Here is a 21664-nt window from a genome sequence, read left to right as displayed (position 1 = left end):
TTTTGGGGTTACTCTTTGTCCTACTCTGGAGTAAGTTTTTTTTTCCTTAACATTACTCCTACTCCTGTGAAAAACATCTTACTCCTTACTCCGACTCCTACTCCCAGCCCCGAGGAAAAGCCTTGGTTGCTTTGCAAGGCCGGCATTCATATGTCTGTCTTTCTTTGCCTCCCAGTCCCTTCCTCAGTGCAGTATCATAAAATTGTTTTTTGGTGTTTGCATGTACAATATAATAACAGGAATAAGGAGTAACAAATATATATTGTTACTCCTCATTCCTACTCTTACAAAAAACTCTTACTCCTTTACTCCTTACTCCTTACTCCTACTCCCCAGCCCTGGAATAAACAACAAGTAGTGTTGCATATAGCAGACTACTTAACACATTGCCAAAAGAAAGAAATGCAAAAAAGGAGCTGGAGAAAACAAGGGTTTACTTGGTTTATTGCTAAAAGCTATGAGCCATCGCAATTCCATATACCTAAATATATGTCTAGGATCCCAAATGGCAGAAGAACTTTAAAATTCAGCAACAAATACAAAATGGAAATAGGAGAGAAATTTACGGAAAGTTTGCACATGGTTCAGTCTGCTGAGTGGGATCCTGGACACGAGTTCCCAATTCTTGCCCTGATGCTACTGCTAAAAATGATGCTCCACATTAAGTTGGAGTCTCCTGTCTTCTTGTGCCTTTAGATGTTAGCCTAAGAGTGGAAATGTAGTTTTTCCTGGCTAGCACTACCTGATGGGGAGTTGATATGGGAATAAGGTGCTCAGTGTCCAAACATCTGCTGATAAAAGTATGGGAGAAAGTCCATGGGGAGGTGGCAGGTAGGTGTGATAATGCCAGTTTTAGGCACTCTGTACCCATGGAATAGTGGTAAATGTTGACATGCAGGGTCTCATAATAGGATTATAGGATCATAAAGTTGAGAGAGACCACAAAGGCCATCATGTCCAACCCCTTGACATGCAGGAACACCGAATCAAAGCACATGCGACAGATAGCCATCCAGCTTCTGTTTAAAAATCTCCAAAGAAGGAGACTCTGCCACTCTCCAAGGGAGTGGATTCCATTGAAGAACAGCTCTTACTGTCAGGAAATTCCTCCTAATGTTGAGCTGGAATCTCTTTCCCTTTAGCTTGCACCCATTGCTCCGGGTCCTGTTCTCTGGAGCAGCAGAAAAAAAGCTTGCTCCATCCTCAATATGGCACCCCTTCAAATATTTAAACAGGGTTCCATGGGCATGCTTCTGTCCACCCACCAAAGAGACTGAAAATAGACTGGATTAATTCATAACCCCTACCCAGAAACGTTGTACCAGGCTTTATCTCTGCAAGGAACAGGTCTTTTGTAAAGCTAATAGGTTTTGATTGCCCAACTAAGACAATACCAGTACAAAATACTTTGAATTATAATAAAAGTGGGTCGCAAGACTATACACACACACACACACACACACACACACCAGTAATAAAGAGCCAGTGTGATGGAGTGGTTTGAGTGCTGGACTCTATAGAGACCAGGGTGTGAATCCTGGTTCAGCCATATAAATCCACTGGGTGATCATATAAATCCACTGGGTGACTCAGCCATATAAATCCACTGTGTCACACTCTCTCAGCTTCAAGAGATATCAACCGCCCCCCACCGAAGAAACTTACCAAGAATACCCCATTGTAGGTTCACCTTAGGGTTGCCATAAGTTGGAAACAACTTGAAGACACACAACAACAAGCTTCCAATATAAGGAGGATAACTGCTAAATTCAGATTGGCATTGAAGTCTGAGGTGTGTGTTGGGGTAGATAATGTCAGCCTTGCTAATAAAAAATGAATAGACCTAGGCGGTAGAAATAATGTCGTTTGACACCACTTTAACTGCAATGGATTCCTGGGATTTGTAATTCATTGTGGCACCTGAGCTCTCTGATGGAGAAGGCCAAATAGGTGACAAAATTACAAATCCCAGGATTTGATTGCATTCATAGAATCATAGAGTTGGAAGACAGCACAAGGGCCATCCAGTCCAACCCCATTCTGCCATGCAGGAACGCATTGAGCCGTGGCAGTTGAAGCGATGTTAAGCTGCATTATTTCTGCAGTGCAGATGCAGCCCTATCCAACGCCAACCCTGTCAACATTGGTTCCACTAGACCACTGCTCTGGACCTTTTCAGAGGCACCTTTTCTTTGCAATAAAAATTCATAGCCAACTCGGTTCCAGGAGAATCTGAAAACACACAGATAGACACAGACACATGAGTGTGCACACACTCAGATATCTGTCCATCTCAGAAATCCTCTCTTCATTTTCTGCTTGGCCGCTTCATCCTCGTCCCCCAACGCACCCACAATTGCCCTCCCTCCGGCTCTAACAGACACATGGAATTAATTTTGGAAATTTTAATCTTTCACCCGCCGAAACGGTGCTGCGGCAACCTCCATCTCCCAGTGTGACGGGCTCTGACCTAAATCGCACAAGAGAGAGGAAGGTGGTGACAGTGATGGTGCTGGGAATGGGGAGGGAAGAAGAGTGGCATATTGGGCCAACAGTTCAGGCGAGAGAGTGCGAATACACGGCAGCGAATGGCTGGCAGGGCCTGAGCAGATGCGTAATGGGCAGGGTGCCAACGTGAGCAGAGGCAAATGCCCGTGCATGAAGGCGTGCGCGGGAGTGAGATGTGGTGTGGTGTAAGAAGTATGAACTGCAGTAAGCTGGCGGAATAAATGTGTCATTGAATCATAGAGTTGGAAGAGACCACAAGGGGCCATGCAGTCTAACCCCATTCTGCCATGCAGGTACTCACAATCAAAGCATCCCCGACAGATGGCCATCCAGTCTCTGTTTAAAGACCTCCAAAGAAGGAGACTTCACCACTCTCCAAGGAAGCGTGTTTCACTGGCAAAAAACTCTTACTGTCAGGAAGTTTCTCCTAATGTTGAGATGAAATCTATTTTCCTGCAGTTTGAATACATTGCTGTAGGTCCTAGTTTCTGGAGCAGTAGAAAATAAGCTTGCTGCATCCTCAATATGAGAGCTCTTCAAACACTTAAACAGGGCTCTCATATCACCTCTTAACCATCTCTTCTCTAAGGCTAAACATATCCAGCTCCCTAAATCTCTCCTCATAAATGCATGGTTTCCAAATCCTTCACCATCTCCTTCTTCTGGATATGCTCCAGCTTGTCCACATCCCTTTTGAATTGTGGTGCCCAGAACTGGACACAGTATTATAAGGCCTGACCATAGCAGAATAGAGTGGCACTATTTCTTCCCTTGATCTAGACACTATACGTCTATTGATGCAGCTTAGCATTGCATTGGCTTTTTTAGCTGCTGTATCACACTGTCAAATTCAACTTGTGGTCTACTAGAACTCCTAGATCCCTTTCACATGTATTATTGTCCAGCTAGGTGTCCCCATCCTATATCTGTACATTTCATTTTTACTGCACAAGTGTAGCATCCTACATCCCTCCCTGTCGAAATTCATTTTGTTAGTTTTGGTCTCACTTTCTAACCTATGAAGGTCATTTTGAATTCAGATCCTGTCCTCTTGGGCATTAGCTGTCCCTCCTAATTTGGCCTCATCTGCAAATTTGTATAAATGTGTGCGATACTATTTGTACAAATGAGGGTGTCTGTGAGCGAAATGAAGTGGGGGAGGGGGGGATTTTTCAGAGCTGTTGATGTACAGAGATTAAAAATAAGTAATCGCATGTCATGCGTTCGATTACCTTTCCCCCCGAAATGGCGCAAGTGCCTGCGTCTTTTAGCAGCAGCCTGACGCAAAGGAATGAACCAGGGAAAGCTTTTCTTGCCTTTTCTTTGCCTTCTGCCCTTCCCAAGAAAAGCTTTGTCTGTCTTCTGTTTGGGTGCTGAGATGCTGCTGAGAGCCCAGGAACTGCGCCAGAAAAAGAGATGATGGCCTTACCTCAGCACTTTTGGGATAAATACATGCATAGTCTGGCGTATGTCTGCCTGCCTAGGACACACATGGCTAAGGATGAGGCCCCAGTGCCAGCCGTGAGTAAAAAAAGGACAGTGGGCCCACCCTCCTTCCAGCCCCATGGGAGATAAATCCTCCACGAACCCCTTATATTCTCATCATCTCCTTCGTACCAAAGCGCTCCCTTTGTGTTTATAATTAAGGAACTAAACAGATGGCACCGAAGGAGACCCAGACTGCCATGCTTGGCTTAGCGTGACTGCAGGGGCACCCAGTTTGGCTGAGGAGACGCTGCGAGGTTGTTTATGAGATGAGATGAAATGTGCGTCTGCATCTGTGTGTGTGTGTGTTGTCTGTGCTGTTGGGTAAAGAGCTGCCAGCTTTTTTGCTGCCCTGCTCCCGCGTCTTTGGACCCGTCACATTTTTGTGATGCAAACATTACCCCAACAATGTTGGGTCGCGGGGAAAAAGTGGCGAGGTTTTGCGCAGCCACTAATGCCTGCTGTAGTTGCATTTACGACTGGGTGATCTAATGGAACCACTGGCCACGTTCCTGTCTGCAAGTCTAACAGTGGTGCCAGCAGTGCCATGTTAGCATAAGAAGAAGGAGCCTTTCACTGCCATGTTGCTGCTGCACCCTGTTTTTTTTTTTAAAAAGCAACTTGTGCCAATGTAACTTGCTCTAATGATCGTGTAAGTCACCCACAAGATTCCAGCTTATGAATCGCAAGGCTGAGTATGGTATCATTGTGTTGTAGTGATATCAGATTGAGTCTCCTTTATCCGAAATGCTTGGAATCGGAAGCGTTTTGGATGCTGGATTATTTTATTTTATTTTGGAATACAGTACCTGTATTTGCATACAAGGTATCTTGGAGATGGGAGCCAAACATAGACACAAAATTGTTTTATGATTCAGATACACCTTATGCACATGTGTTGCTGTGTGCCTTCAATTTTTCCAACTTATGGCACTGCAATGACACGATGTTTTTGTTGGCAAGATTCGTTCAGAGGAGCCTTTGCCTTTGAGGCTGAGAGGATGTGACTTGCCCAAGGTTACCGAATGGGTTTCATGGCTGAGCTGGGAATCAGACCCTGGTCCCCAGAGTCATAGTCCAACACTCGAACCACTACGTCATGCTGGCTCTTATACCTATAAGCTGAAGGCAGTTTTATACAATATTTTAAGTTATTTTGTGCATGAAACAAAATGACTGAATGTGAAACAAAGCGAAATTTTGTGTACATGGAACCATGAGAAACCCAAGGTGTCACTAGCTCAGATATCCATGAAACAAGTTTGGGGTGTTTTGGAGTATTTCAGATTTCAGAATTCTGGACAAGGGAGATTCAACTTGTATTGTATATTTCATGTTGCATCTTTAACAGGAATAAAATTTGACTCAATTGCGTTCTTGCTGACTGTGCTTCTCCTATTGCTTCCTCTCTGTGCCAAGCAAAGCCTTGGCTGTTCCTTGTCCATTGGCCTGGCTGCCCTTAAAGCCTCGGAGCATTGCCAGAAGAGGGGAAAAGGAGGAACGAGAAGGTGTTCGCTATCTGGAGAAGGTGGTTTGATATTTTATTAAGCACATACTAGAAATGTTTTGGGCGACTGACCACCGTTTTCGTTGCCTGTCTCCTGGGGAGATGGGCTTTTCTTTTTTTCTCATCCCCAGGAAATACATTGAAATAAAAATCATTGATGATGAAGAGTACGAGAAAAACAAGAACTTCCATTTGGAGCTGGGACCCCCAGAGCTTCTGGACACAGGCCCACGGCACGGTCAGTGCAAAGAAGTGGCAAGGCAGGTTTGATCAGGGAGAAGAAACAAGAGAATATGGTTTGCAAAAGTTAAGGTCTACAACATTTGAGGACTGCAATGGGATCAGCCTTGCAGCTACACCGCAAAAATAATCCAGTTTGGCATCAGTTTAACTACCATGACTCAGTGCTAAGGATTGATAGGATTTGTCATTTGTTGTGGCACCAGAGCTCTCTGACAGAGAAGGCTAAATATCTCACAAAACTACAAATCCCCATTTGAATTATTTCTGCAGTGCGGATACAGCCTGACACATGGCAGAGGGAGGTGAGGAGGACTTAGATTTAAGATGAGGAGAAAATGTTGAGTGTCCCCCATCCCATATTTGTATCCAGATGCAAATATTGGGGGGGGGGGACTTTCTGCAACATTATCCAGTTATTCCTATTAAACCAGTGATTCCCAAACTTTGGTCCTCCAGGTGTTTTGGACTCCAGTTCCCTTAGAAGTCAAGAATTCTAGGAGCTGAACTCCAAAACATCTGGAGTATCAAACTTTGGGAACCAGTGTATTAAATGATTATTCCTATTAAACGAATATGGCGCATAAGGCGGGAATGGAGAAACAATATTTCTCTGGCCCTGGCTATGTTTCTGTAACTTTTAAACTGGCATATGGGAATTCAGCCAGCAATGTCCTTCTTTGTGGCAGCAAGAGAAAGTGATAGCAAAAGCTTTTCCTGTTGAATTTCTGCCAAGCTGTGGTTGGAAAAATGCCGAATCTGAATAAGCAGAAAAGTGGAAGTCGCTGCAGAGTTGAAGCAGGGCGGCTCAGAGGAAAGAAGGATAAAAAATAGAGGCAATTGGAGGAGGTGTCGGGACGGTTTGAAATGGCAACGAGCAGAGCTTGGAAAAGTTACTGACTTTCCCGGGTGTTGTAGTCCAGAAGAGTAATTATTCCAAGGTCTGGAAGAGGGATCCAGTGTCCGAGGCAAGAAGAGATGTTGGATGCTAACTTTTTCTTACTATTCTGACCTAGGTGATTCCAACGAGAACCGGCTCCCCGAAGGAGGCGAAGAGGAGGCCGTTGCCAGGATGGGGTGCCCTAGTCTGGGCGAGTACCCCAAACTCGAAGTTGTTATTGAGGAATCTTATGAATTTAAGGTAATAAGACAATCTTTTTTCTCTCCTGAAAATTCCTTTGTCATTGTTGCATGACCCCAAGTCATTGCTGACTTATGGCAACTCTAAGGCATACCAAGCATGGGCTTTTCTCGGGCCTGATTCCCACTACCTTTTAAACCGGATCACATTTAAAAGGTCTTTAAACAGAGGCTGGATGGCCATCTGTCAGGGATGCTTTGATTGAGATTTCCTGCATGGCAGAATGGGGTTGGACTGAATGGCCCTTGTGGTCTCTTCCAACTCTGTGATTCTATGATTCTATGACCACCTTATGCTCCAGTACCCTTCTTGTCGTTGCTGGTTAGGAGTGGAGGGCAATGTGCCAAAAGATGCAATGACATTTTCCATGGCATCTTAGGTCACTGGTGCCCAGTGGCCCAGGCAACGAGGAAGAGCGCCAAGCTTTAGATGGTGTCACTGGTACCAACTAGTGAGCGCAGGGTGAGTGGGTGATGTCTGCCTGCCTGTCCATCCATCTGGAGAGAATATTGGGATGGGTGCTGTGCCTTCTACCACCTCACACCATTTAAGCTCTTCCTTGGGCCCATTCTCCCCACCTCTTTTCCAGAGCACTGTGGACAAACTGATCAAGAAAACCAACTTGGCCCTAGTCGTCGGCAGCAGCAGTTGGAGGGAACAGTTTGTCAGCGCTGTTACTGTCAGTGCCGGTAAGATTGGAATTGCTGGGCATAAGTGGTGGGGTTATGTACTGTATATACTCATGTGTAAGTCTAGAAATTTTAGTCAAAAAATGGAACCCAAAAACCTATGTCAATTTATCCACGGGTCAATGTAAATACTATACTTTAACTCATATTAAAAAGGGAACTATCCCCTGGTGAAAGACAAGAGTGCAATCTGTCCTGGAAGCACTGATTTCCCTCTACTCTCTCTTCCATCCAGATTTTCGTGTGAGTGAAAACAGTTATGCCTGCCATAATATTGTAGGATCTTTGGCATTGTTTTCCTTTGCTTCATCATTCAGATCCTTTGTTGCGTGTCCCTAAATTGTTTTACTCTCGACTTAACCTGCCTTCGACTTATCCATTATATAGTTGAGTATATACGGTAGTCAGTCGCCTAAAGCTGTGGTTCCCAAACTTTGGTCCTCCAGGTGTTTTTTATTTCAGTTCCCAGATGCCCCAGCCAGCTTGGCCAACGGTAAGGAATTCTGGGAGCTGAAGTCCAAAACATCAGGAGGACCAAAATTTAGGAACCAGTGATACAGCTAGCACTCCAAGCGGTAGTGGTGTCATAGGAAGTGTGGGAGGTGTGGAACGTACTAGGTGACCTAACCCTAACCTGGTTAGCCCTCTTGCCCTCTCCAAGGGAGAAAGCCCAGGACTGAAGGAGCAGGAGAAGTGCATGCCACTAGGTACCCTTTTGCCCGCTGTTGTTCCCCCTGGCAGCGCCCTTGTGCCAGGTTACACCTGGCGTGGGACGACACTGGCAACCAGTGTTATTCTAAATTAGGTGTGTGCATATGCTTTCCTTTTGGAAGATGGACAAGGAGCTGGTTTCTTGTACAAAGCCGCATCCCAAGCAGCTGTCAAGCAGAGGGAGCAGGGAGTCAGCTCAGATGTCAAAGATGGAGCTGGTCTTGTTTCCTTTCCCTTCACAGCTCAGACCAGCGACTTCTTTGTGGTCTGTGTTGCCTCCTTCCCTAGTTGGCCTGGGGACTTCGCAGCTGCCTGAGTGAAAAAGGACATGGAACTGCCTGAGTGGATCATTATGCATGGTGTTTCCTTCACCAAGGGGGAAAAAACATACACACAACATTTTATTATATAAGTTTTTTAGAGCCAAAAATGTGCAAGTTTTCAGCAGCCTCTTTCCTGTGCTAGATGCTGAAGCCAAGCAACAAGGGGAGATGCAGAAAAAAGTTGGCTGGTGCTTGAGTCATGATGTAGTTTTTGCATTTAAGGCAGACTTAGGATACAATTTGGAAAGTGGTTAGACATACTTAAAATTGGCTCTAGCAGGTGTTGGGATGGTTCCACATTTGCACCAGGGAGGACCGTTCTCAAAAACAGTTGGAAGGAAGAAATAATCCCTCTTTTTTGCAAAATATAAAACTGAGTTGTTATTCAGATTTGTCTATTTCTTTGCTAGGAAGTGTGAAGAATATTGGATACACCTGGTAATATTGGAGAAGGGCTTAGTTCTCATCTCCACGGCTGCATCGGCACTGCAAAAGTAATCCAATTTGACACCGCTTTAACTGCCATGACTCAATGCTGCAGCATCCTTGGAATTGTAGTTTGTGGTGGCACCAGACCACTCTGACAGAGAAGGCTAAATGTCTCACAAAACTACCAATCCCAGAATTCCATAGCCATGGCAGTTCAAGTGGTGTCAAACTGGATTATTTCTGCAGTGCAGATGCAGGCTACATCAGCATTCTCTATAAGAGATTGTGGAATTTCCTTCTGTAGAAATCTCTTTCTAGGCAGGTTAAATTTTCTCTGTATATAGTTTTATCTTTTTAAAATATGCTTTATTCTTTTAATAACTATCTGTTTTAATATTGTAATAATTTAATTCCTTTTTAATATACTTTTTATTATTAATATTTTATTTTTAATTTAATTATTTATGTTTTTAATTGGACTGTTTTTAATGCTGTGAAGCCGCTCTGAGAGCAGGATACAAATAAATATAATAATAATAATAATAATAATAATAATAATAATAATTTGCTCCTTTGTTAATGATTAATGATGCAGGGCTTTTAATTTTGCGGAGTTAAGTTTTAGGGAAAGGGCATGATATTAACAACAACAACAATTTAATTTTTAATTTTTAAATTTTAAATTTTTATTTAGTATTACATTGGCAGAGCTTCGAAATACGACTTTTTGCTCAACAACTCCAAGAGTGGCTAGTTAGAGTCGTAGTCCAAAACCCCCAACATTTGCAAGTGCAGCATTTTGTAAGATGGTTGTGAACCACCTTAAATGTTCATGGAATGGAGGTGTAATTTGAAAAATAGATTACATTAACACCTGAACCTCCTCCTTTCTACCCTCCGCAGGTGATGATGAGGATGATGACTCTGGCGAGGAGCGCCTGCCTTCCTGCTTCGACTACATCATGCACTTCCTGACGGTTTTTTGGAAAGTCCTCTTCGCCTTCGTGCCGCCCACGGAGTACTGGTGCGGCTGGGCCTGCTTCTTTGTCTCCATCTGCCTCATCGGGGTGCTCACTGCCCTCACCGGAGACCTGGCTGCCCACTTTGGCTGCACCATCGGCCTCAAAGACTCTGTCACAGCCGTGGTTTTTGTGGCACTGGGTACCTCCGTGCCCGGTCAGTGAGGGCAGGGGCTGGGCATCATCAAGCGCACTCACTGCGAGGCGGGTCGGTGGATGTGCTGCAAAGCTCCTGTAGCTGGAAGGAATTAAGCCTTCCCTGCCATTGTCCCCCCATGCCACCCCAGATATAAAAATAACACAACTGCTTAATTTCCTTATGCCAGGTGGCATCATGCCATCAGAGCCAGTCAAAACAGAAAACAGAAGTAAGCAACCCAAAAGCAGAAATCAGTTCCCTAGATATTTCAGATGACAAATCCCACAATCCCTTATCACTGAGTATAGAATCAGAATTCTAGAGTTGGAAGAGACCACAAGGGTCATCCAATCCAACCTCATTCTGCCATGCAGGAACTCTCAATCAAAGCATCCCTGACCGATGGCCATCCAGCCTCTACTTAAAGACCTCCAAGGAAGGAGCCTCCACCAAAACCTCCAAAGAAGTGTGTTCCACTGTCGAACAACCCTTACTGTCAGGAAGTTCCTCCTAATGTTGAGTGGAATCTCTTTTCCTGCAGCTTGCATCCATTGCTCTGGATCCTATTCTCTGGAGCATCAGAAAACAAGCTTGCTCCCTCCTCAATATGACTTCAAATATTTAAACAGGGCTATCATATCACCTCTTAACCTTCTCTTTTCCAGGCTAAGCATCCCCAGTTCCCTAAGTCATTCCCCATAGGGCTTCATGGTTTCCAGACTTTTCGCCATTTGGAGACACTCCAGTTTCTCAACATCCTTTTTGAATTGTGGTGCCCAGAACTGGACACAATATTCCAGGTGCGGCCTGACCAAAGCAGAATAGAGTGGCACTATTACTTCCCTTGATCTAGACACTATACTTCTATTGATGCAGCCTAAAATCTCATTGGCCTTGTTAGCTGCACTGTTGACTCATATTCAACTTGTGGTCCACTTGGACTCCTAGAGTAGGTTGGGTGAGGCTGATGAGAGTTGCAAGCCAAACCGTCTTGAGGGCCAAATATTTCCCACCTATAGTTTTACTAGTGATGTAGCAGTAAACGTTTGAAGTGCAAACATTTGGTGTGACAGTCCCCAGAGACACACCTCAAAAGAGAGTATGAGGAGTAAGACAGTTGTATTGACCCTTATAAATTGGGGGATTATTATATATGTGTATGCATGCACCTGTATATACACACAGACACATATGCACACAAGCATAGTATGCAACATTTATTGAGATCAGCTAACAGTCAGGCGTGGCGTAATGGTTTGAGTGTTGGAGCATGACTTTGAAGACCAGAGGTTGGCCATGAACTCCACTGGGGAAGTCACACTCTCTCAGCCTCCGGGGACTGCAATGGCAAACCTCCTCTGAACAAATCTTGCCAAGAAAACCCCATCATAGGTTCACCTTAGGGTTGCCATAAATTGCAAACAACTTGAAGACACACAACAGTCATAAAACAGAAAGCTAACTTCCAGTGTAGTGGCAAGAGGCACATTTTCATATGTGTATAATGTTTAGTTAAATGCACATATATCAGCAACAGGATTCTGGTTCTTGTGTCCCACGCAGCAGAGTCAATATACCAGCTGTGTCCATGTTCCATGTTCTCCTAGGGACCTATTCTTCCTAGGGGTTATTCAGATGTTTTTTGCACGACTATCTGAATAATCTCACCCTTCTGGTTTTGTTGTTCACACTATTTTTAAAATCCAAACCACATCTCTGTGAGTTCTGTTGCTCACATGTTTCGGCACTGTGAATAAAGATAGAGTCAGTGATGCAGATGTATTCAGAACACATTTGAGAGATGCAGAGTTTTATCCTGGGTTTATTGGCTTTGGTTATTCACATAGCCGACAATGCAAATCTTGTACAAAAACTCTGGAGGGAAAACTGAGATCAGTTATCCCAGGTTAAGTCGGGGGGGGGGGGTTTGAGCAGTCCTCCCCCCAAAAAACTTACTCGGGTACATTTGAAATGCAAGTGAACAACAAAGATTCAATCCTCATACTACTAGGATTATTCTCACCATCTGAATAACCCTCCTATAGACATAGTGTTTTGTGGGTTTTTCGGACTATGTGGCCATGGAGTTTATCACACGGTGGAAAAACGGGATTTAAAAGCTGGGGAAACCCTGCAAAAACGGGTTGATTTTCGCACATGTCATTGTTAAAGTGGTGTTAACCTGAATGGAAAGTAGACAAAAGCCACTCCTTTTTACTTTGGGGCTTTTGTCCACTTTCCGTCTACTTTCTCTATCAGGTTAACACCACTTTAACAACAACGTTATGTGAAAACCAACCCACTTTTGCAGGGTTTTCCCGATTTAAACCCCCACTGGAAGAGTTTATTCCTGATGTTTATTATTGATGTTCCCATAGACACCTTATGTGCCTATATGTGCCCCACACCCCGTTTCGAGCTGAAACAAATCCAAAGTCAGCTCTTGCTGTTTAAGGTGCAATTCGCTCACTGGTGGCCAGCCTTGGGTGCGTATTAATGACTCGGATGAAAAAAGCGGCGCATTTAACTTCATGGATATGTGGCTGCCAAAGCCAGAGACGGTGGCAGTGGTTGAAGCAGGTGGGGGAATGGTAGCGGGGAGGATTGTGCAGGAAAGTGAGGGGGCTGCATTTAACAGACCGTCTGGAGAAGAGGATTAGAAAACGGAGAAAAGCTTTCTCGATGGCCCGGTGGGGAAATGGTGATAAGGATAAATCTCAGGGTGAGGGCGAAAGACACCATCCCTGTAAAGTGCTTAAATAAATGCCCACGTGGGTGGCTGGGTGAGTGGGCAGCAATGGGCAGAACAAAGGATTGCGGTGAGGATTGGGAGTCTGGTTGCGCAATAGCGCAGTGCACACTTTCTTTTCTCTTTGGCAGGGGGACAACTGTTTCTGAAGCTCAACGAGGAATCAGATACGTTGCAGCCTCCTCCTTGAAATATTGATTTATCTATTTATTTATTTCACAGCAGGACTAGCTGTTCATTTTCAAAAACCCTTGCGCTGCCAACAATGTGCGCCTTAGGATGTTGATTTCATCTCTCTCGCTTCTTGCTTTGAACATTTCACATGCTCATGCACCATTATCTGGAACAGTCGGTTGAAATGTGAAGTCAGAGGCTTTCATGGCCATAGAGTTTTGTGGGTTCTTCAGGCTCTGTGGCCATGTTCTGGAAGAGTTTATTCCTGATGTTCCGCCAGCATCTGTGACTGGCATCTTCAGAGAATGCTGGCATGGAAGAGTGTGGTGTGTGTGTGTGTATGTGTGTGTGTATACCCCAGTCTCTTCCATGCCATTAGCTTCTCTATATGCTTGTTCAGATATAGTTGTGGTTGTTGTGTGCCTTCAAATCATTTCCGACTTATGGCAACCCCAAGGCAAACCTATCCTGGGGTCTCCTTGGCAAGATTTGTTCAGAGGAGGTTTGCCATTGCCTTTCCCTGAGGCTGAGAGAGTGTGACTTAGCCAAGTGCAACAAAGAAGGAATGCTTCCCCTCCATGTGAGAAATGGAAGATTCAATCCAGGCAATACATTTTAAATTCTACTAGCAAGATAAAAAAGATTTGTCTCCATCTGTTTTGGGCCATAAGCCTTTTTTTGTTAGGCAGAGAACACTGAAGAACCTGGCAAAGCTTTAAAATCTTGCAACATGTATAAATGCACATTTTGGTTGGTTCAATAAAGGTGTCACTGTTTGGTGGGTTTGGGATGATGCTGTACAAAGCATCCGCGTGCGCATGGCCAAGAGGCTTGTTTTCATTACAGCATCCTAAAGTACCTTTGTTCTGGTGGCTTTCATTTCAGCATGAAGGCCAGTGTTGGATCTGGACTTGGGAGATCCAGGGTCAAGACGTCACTCCACTAAATTCACTGCATGACGTTGGCCTAGACATTCATTCACACACACCCCTTTGCTTGACCTCCCTCACAGGGTTGTTGGGGACAATGTGAGGGGGAGATGGGACACCTTGAGTCAATGAAAGAAATACAACAAGTAAAGAACATGGACTAAATTAGCTAAGTGGGAAGAGCTGTAGTAAGATGCTAGGCCTTTTTGTACCAATCTTCAGTAAACATTTGGTTGCTAGGAATCCTAAACCTGGCATATATAGCATTCAAATCATGGTTGTGTTAGTCTGGAAAATCAGGATGCAAAGGGATCTTGCAGCATCGTTGAGGCTAACCGAAAGAAAGAATTGGGTAACATGAGGTCTCGTAGACTTGAAAGAAAGAAAGATGTTGGCAGCATGATCTTTCATAGACTTCAGTCTAATTTCTCAGATGGAGTAGACTGAAGTCTACAAAAGCTCATGCTACCAATTTCTCTCAGCCAGTCTCAAAGGTACTGCAAGATCCCTTTGCATATTGGCATATGTATACTTTGCCTCTGTTCCAAAGATTTGAGTTGTAAATAACTGGTTCCTTGCCATTGATTTTATTTTTTACAATAACCAAAGCATGGTTATGTTACATTGTGCTTGTAATTTGAGAAGAGATAATATCCACTCCTGTGGTGCCACTGTATTGTTGCGTTTAGAGATGCCAGGTTGTGGGCCTGATCAAAATGGAGGAGGGATATCACATGGTTCTGGCGTTGGCGCATGCGGCACCTCTTGTTCTGTTGGCTTGGGTGTCATGATGACCACAAGAAGGACAGGACCTTTCATGTTACTGTAGAATTTATAGTTTTCAAAGTCATTGACCAGAAAGTAAACCTTTGTTGTCTTTAAAAACACATCCACAAGGGTACCTACTTTGGGAGGGTAAGAGTAACTACAGTGGGCCCTGGGATTTCATTCTGTGGATACCAAATCCGTGGGTGCTCACGTCCCATTAATTACAGTGGCATTGTAAATTGGTATCCCATATATAAAATGTCAAAATCAAGGTTTGCTTTTTGGAATTTGCATTTTCTGGAATATTTCCAAACCATTTATGGTTGATATGGAGGGCCAGCTGTGCTTTTAAAAGGGTAGAAGGCAAGGCATGATCATCTGAATCTACCCATGTTTCCTCTTCAGTGAAATCTCCTCTTCTCTTCTCCACAGATACTTTTGCCAGCAAGGTTGCTGCCATCCAAGACCAGTACGCTGACGCTTCCATTGGAAATGTGACGGGCAGCAATGCCGTAAATGTCTTCCTGGGCATCGGGGTAGCTTGGACTATTGCGGCCGGCTACTGGGCCAGCCAGGGCAAGCCATTCAAAGTCCAACCAGGCACGCTGGCCTTCTCGGTCACCCTCTTTACCATCTTTGCCTTTGTCAGCATTGCCGTGCTAATGTACCGGCGCCGGCCTCCAATTGGCGGAGAACTGGGAGGACCCCGAACCCCAAAAATCCTCACCACCCTTCTCTTTGTTAGTCTCTGGCTGATCTACATCCTCCTGGCAGCGCTGGAGGCCTACTGCCACGTCAAGGGTTTCTAAGGGGTGAGCCCAGTTGAGGCTCTTCTGCTTCATGGCCAGGCCAGCTCACACATTGGGAGACTCATCCTTGGATGACTTGAAAGGAGATATCCCCTCAACCCATGTCCCTCTCCAACACGGGGGCACCGTCGCTCCTGCTGCTCCTAGGAGAAGACTTTGCCCAATGCTGCCCCGCGGCTGAGTACTGACAACAGTGGTGACCAAAAATGGGCTCATCCTTCAAGGCTTGGGGTCCATCTTAGCTCTGCAATGGACCAAGGAGAAAGTCTTCCTCTTCCATTTTGAGAAATGGACTTACTCCCAGTCTCTTGCCTCCTCCTGGCGAATCGACAAGGCTCTCCTTGCTTCCTGGGAGACCATCATGTTTGAGGAACATCAGCCTCTTAGGGACCTGTCGTATCCAGATCTAGGTCTATGGGGCCCAACGCAAGAGATTCAAGGAAGAATGGAGTTGGCCATAGACTACTTCTTCCCATGTTGATCTGGGTGGACAAGTAAGCCTGAGACCATGGGGAGAAATACAATGACGCCCTCCGAATCCCAGGCAGCTCTTTCCATCCTTACAAAGGCAGGACTGATTCAGTCACAGTAGGTCCATATATCCATCCAGCCCTGGCCTCATGTTCTCAGAGGGCTCTTTCCACCCCGAAGGCTAGGCACCTAAAGAGTGTCCCTTATGGACCGGTGACATGCCTATACTTTTAGGTGCCAATGGCGAGGTTCTTTGCACTACCTGTTCTCCTCCTGGCCAAATAATGTTATCACAGCCGGAGGAGAGAGGTAGAAAAACTGAGATGGGGTGAGAAGACGGAGAAGCCTGACCTGCCAGTTTCTTCTGTTCCAAGCACAGTCAACTTCCTCTCCGAAAAATCTGCACTCTTAGAAAAACAAAAACAAAAATCCAGAACAGCACAAGATCCGAAAGAGCAAAAAAAGAAGAATATAATAACAATAAAAGAAAAGATAGCTGCTAGTCTTCCTCCCTTCCCACTGCACAATCCGCCACATTCCCGACCTTTCCCTTCTCCTTGGTCAGTTCCCTTTTTTCTGTACAGAACCCAGATCTCTATTTAGTTGAATTTATTTTGCTTACGAGAAGAACACAAATTTTTATTTTATTTTTATTTAAAAAGGGGGGGGGGGGGAGAAACCGCCCCACGAAACTCTGTCACCGGTTCAGTTGTCTGCCCTTTTTTCTGTCCCTTAATGTGGACTCCCTTTCCTTTCTCCGTATGCCGTGGCCGCTGTGCACGGTGCTCCCTTTTCTCCTGGCCTCCCCATAGAAGGGAGGCATTGGTGCATCCCATGTCCCCAGTTTGCATGGCGGCCCCTGTCCCCTTCCCCACAAACTGTCAGGTCTTGTGTGTCGCTGTGTCACTCTGTGTTCACGCTTGCCCATCGTCTTTCGCAGGCAACAATGTGCCTGCCGGTTGCTCGCGCCTGCCGTCTGGTTGCCCAACATGTGCCCTTTCTCTCTACGTCCTGTTGCCTGCACTACTTTGGATTCGTTTTGTGTTGTTGTGTGCGTTTGTGTTTCCTTTTATTTCTTTTTTTAGAAAAAAAATATTTGAAAATTATTGAAAATTGTGTGATTTTTTCCCCGCCTTAAATGCCTGGTCTTGGTAACATTGTGGTTATACAGATGGGCGGCATGCAGCTGCCCCTTTTTGCCCCGGGTCAGTGCCGCTGCAACCACACGCAACGGCACCAATCCACTCCTTGCAGAAGCCGTCCCAAACGACTCCCTGGAAGGGGCCTCATAAGCACTGTTGCCAATTACCCTTGAAGATATATCCCTGGATTGGTTCCCCAGATTCCCCGGAATTCCCCCAAATTACCTGGAAGGGGGCAGGACTTCCGGGATGGGGGGGCCACAATGCAGTATGGGAAGACCTCAAAGGAGCAGGACTTCTGGGATAGGGGAGGTAAGTTTGGGTGGGAATTTCAAAATCCCCAGGAAAGTTAGAGAATTTAGAATACCTAAATTATTCAAAATCATCTGAAACTTCCCGGAAATTTTGAAAACACAGAAATTTAATAGGAAGTGATTAAATTCCTCAGATTCCTAGGAATTCCCCAGAAATTGGCAACACTGGTCATAAGCACCACAGCACGCCATGAGGATGCCCCTTCCATAAAGCAAACCTGTGCCATTTGGGTGCTGCACCAGAGTTTCATGGTACGTGTCGTGTAAAAGGGCGCATGCCAAAATTGCACCCTGCAGGTGACGGTAGGGCTTGAAGCATGCAGATGCTCAGCCCTCACCGTGGGCACAGGCCGGCACAAAGTGCCGGTCTGTATAGCCCCATTATTCACAATATTTTTAGGAGCTGAAATAGTACTGTGTATCCTCATGTATAAGTCTAGAATGTTTAGCCGAAAAATTGACCCCCAAAACCTAGGTTGCCTTATCCACAGGTCACTGTAAATACTATACTTTAACTCGTATTAAAATGGGACCATCCCCTGGTGAAAGGCAGGAGTGCAATTTGTCCTAGAAACACTGACCTCCCTCTACTCTTTCTTCCATCCAGCCTGAGCCAAAATAGTTATACCTGCCATAATTTTGTAGGTTCTCTGGCATTATTTTCCTTTCCTTCATCATTTAGATCCTTTGTTACATGCCGTTAAGTTTTACCCTCGACTTATGCAAAGGTCATATCAAAATCCATAATATTGCCCCCAAAACCTGCCCTCTACTTATACATGAGGCTGACTTATAGTTGAATATATATGGTAATTATATTGGTCTCCATGCAAGCCTTTTGGCTATTTAAGTCTTTAAAAGTATTACGTCTAGTTCTTCATTTCTGTCCAGAATTGCCACTCAAATGATCCTTCAGCTCTTTTGAGCAAAATGCTATCCTGGATCAAATTCCAGTTTGCAAATACGTTGATAATGGAGGCCGGACATCCATAATTTACAATGCAAATTATTTATGCTCATTCAAGCATACTAAATTTCCAACTGGGTGGGGGATTCCTCATTCCTTGTTCAGAATGGACCATCGGAGATCCTATTAGTCATAAGTCCTTGCCTGGAGAAGCTTCCACCTCACTGGCCCTATGAAGCCTTACAGCACCCAGCTCCTTTTCAGGTCTGGCTGCGATTCTGCCTTTGTGGGATCCCTCCATATCTTTATATAGTGGTCCTTTGGTATCCACTGGGGTTTGGTTCCAGGATCCTCCATGGATATCAAAATGCATGGATGCTCAAGTCACACTAAATTCAATGGCATAGCAAAATGGTGTCCCTTATATAAAATGGCAAAGCCAAGGTTTGCTTTATAGAATTTAACATTTTAAAGCCTGGATCCATGAATAAAAAACCTGTGGAAACGGAGGGCCAACCGTATACTCAAAGATAATGATAATCTGGCAAATCCGAAGCAGTACTAAGACCATGCCACTGTTGGCCATCCTGGCCAGAATCCTCTTTTAAGTCCATTTTGATTTGCAGACCTTGAGATAATTTCCAGGCTGTTCACAATTTTTAAAAACTAGCTGGGAATGCAGTCGAAGCAGAGCTAGGCATAAAGGCAGCAGAGGGATTTGCCCAATCAAAGAGAATTGAAAAGGTTCACAAAATGGCAGGTAAAGACAACAGGTTGGTCTTAAGAGATGGACAAAGGTCAAGCTTGCAGAATCTCTCTTGGTGCAGAGCTTGAAAGATACCTTTTCCAAATTCTAGTATTTTGTGCTTCTTCTTTTTTTAGTACAATCTTAAGATCCATCAAGCAGCCCCGGATTCAAAAGATGTACCAGATATACTTGACTATAAGTCAACCTCATGTGTAAATCGAGGCAAGTTTTGGGGCCAAAATTATGGATTTTGGGATGATCCATGGAGAAGCTGAAGGTAACACTTTTAGGGGCAAGTAGCAAAGGATGTAAAAGAGGAAGCCAAAGAAAACAATACAAAAAAACCTTACAAGATTCCAGAAGGCATAACTGTTTGTGCAAATTATTATTATTATTATTATTATTATTATTATTATTATTATTATTCCCACCTCTCCTCACGTCTCAAGGCGGGTTACACCACAGTTAAAGACTAGATGGATGGAAGAATAAAAGCGAATCAGTGCTTCCAAGACAGATTATACTCTTAACTTTCACCAGGGGACGATTCCTTTTTTGATAAGCGTTAAAATACAGTATTTAAATTGAGCCTGGATAAGTATACTCAGGTTTTGGGGATCAGTATTTTCACTAAAATGTCTAGACTTATACATGAGTATATACAGTATACATATACAATCTGAGCCTAGCAATTTGTTTTAAGTAACAGACCTAAATGGGCCATTGAACTACACACCTGGACACCCCAAGCCTTCTCCATTTCAGAAGTGTAATTTTGAGGCCTATTGCAAGGCTCAGACCATTGCACCACTGCAATGTCTCTCTCCAACGACAACAGTCCTGTGACACAGTTTCGAGTAGAAATCCTTGCCCAACGACTGCAAATCCCAGAGATTTTTTCTAGGAGGACTCTTCCACCCATCGCTACTTTTCTCAGCATTTTTAGGACGCGACACGTGAGCAACCAAACTGGACCAAAACATGTCACTTTAGAATCAGGGATTCTCTATAAACCTGTTTGCTAGTCTTTTATATGCCACAAGGTTGTGTTTGCAAACAGAAGCAAACATAGCTATCCTCCTAAAATTGTTTTTTGCTATCTTGGCCAGCAATAGTGGGAGGGCAGTGTGGCAACGGGTCAAACTGCAGCTGGATCCAAGTCTGAAATTTGGGTGGTGAATCCAAAATTGCATAAGCCATAAGCTCAAAAAACGGTGTTGACTTCAAAACAAAGCTTGCCAGAGAGTGATAGTTTCAAAGGGATTAAGACATCTCTTCTAACAGAAGCCGTAAGAAGGTGCTCCCAAGATTCCACTTCGTTGTTGTGTATTCATGTCATTTCTGACTTATAGATATCTTAAGGCGAACCTATCAAGGGGTTTTCTTGGCAAGATTTGTTCAGAGGGTGGTTACCTTTACTTTCCTCTGAGGCTGAGAGACTGACTTGTCTACAGATTTCCATGGCTGAACAGGGATCCCAACGCCGGTCTCCAGCATCCCAGTCTGACGCTCGAACTACTAAACCACTCTGTCTCTTAAGATCCCACTAAAGCTACCAAAAAGTCAACCCTCACTGAAACCTCATCCGAAATTGTTTCCCAGTTGCTAGTTTGCCAAGTCCTTAGTTGTGTGAAACTTCAAGACACAAGACAAATAATTCAACTAAATATGTGATAAATTTGTTGTTGACATCAAGTTGACTTTGACTTATGGTGACCCTATGAATGAGAGACCTCCAAGAAACCCATAATCAAGGACGATGCCTTGCAAAGTCAGGGCCATGGCTTGCTTGCTGGAAGCAATCCATCTGTAGTTGGATCGCCCACTTCTTCTACTGCCTCTGCAGAACATTTTTATCTTTTCCAACATGTCACATCATCTCATGGTAGATCCAAAATCCAACAGCCTCCTCGGTTTAGTCATCATCACTTGTAGTGAGAATTCAGGCTTGATTTGGCCTACAATCCATTTGATGGTCTTTGAAGCAGTCCTTTGGGTCTAGCTTGCGTCGAACTCTTCTCCAGTGCCACGACTCTCCATGCAGTTTGTGTGCCCCTTAATCCCAAATCCAGTTCACAAAAAAAAAGTATTACATATCACTACAATCAGGAAACATCACCATTCACTAAAGCCTTTGACTTTACATTGTCTAGAGGTTTCCCATTGCCTTCGCCTGAGGCTGAGAGTGTGTGACTTGCCCAGTGGGTTTCATGGCCAAATCTGGGTCTCGAGTTGTAGTCAACACTCAAATCACTATGACACCCTATCCCTTTAGATCAGTGGTTCTCAACCTTTGATCCTCTAGACTTTTGAGACTTCAACTCCCAGAATTCCTGAACAATGAGCATACTGACTGAGATTTCTGGGAATTGAAGTCCAAAACATCTGGGGGCCCAAAGGTTGAGAACCACTGCTTCAGATGTCGCTGGTCTCTAATTCCCTTTGCTGCTCACACCTGGTTA

At 44.4% G+C, this 21664-nt stretch overlaps 1 protein-coding gene across 1 annotated transcript in view; it reads left to right on the top strand.

The window, feature by feature from the left end:
* Nucleotides 1-17429, top strand: part of LOC149302024 (sodium/calcium exchanger 1-like) — a 38241-nt gene extending 20812 nt beyond the window's left edge. The window contains exons 3-7 of the mRNA XM_089482997.1: nt 5632-5738; nt 6757-6881; nt 7471-7570; nt 9937-10209; nt 15244-17429. Of these exons, the coding sequence (XP_089339123.1) occupies nt 5632-5738; nt 6757-6881; nt 7471-7570; nt 9937-10209; nt 15244-15620 (982 nt within the window). The 3' untranslated portion in view covers nt 15621-17429. The remainder of the gene's footprint in view (nt 1-5631; nt 5739-6756; nt 6882-7470; nt 7571-9936; nt 10210-15243) is intronic.
* The last annotated feature ends 4235 nt before the right edge of the window (nt 17430-21664 follow it).

This window comes from Sceloporus occidentalis, unplaced genomic scaffold, assembly GCF_023333645.1.
Source record: "Sceloporus occidentalis isolate IW3139 unplaced genomic scaffold, rSceOcc1.0.p SCAF_20, whole genome shotgun sequence".
Taxonomy (NCBI): domain Eukaryota; kingdom Metazoa; phylum Chordata; class Lepidosauria; order Squamata; family Phrynosomatidae; genus Sceloporus; species Sceloporus occidentalis.
This window is presented reverse-complemented; position numbering and strand designations above follow the sequence as displayed.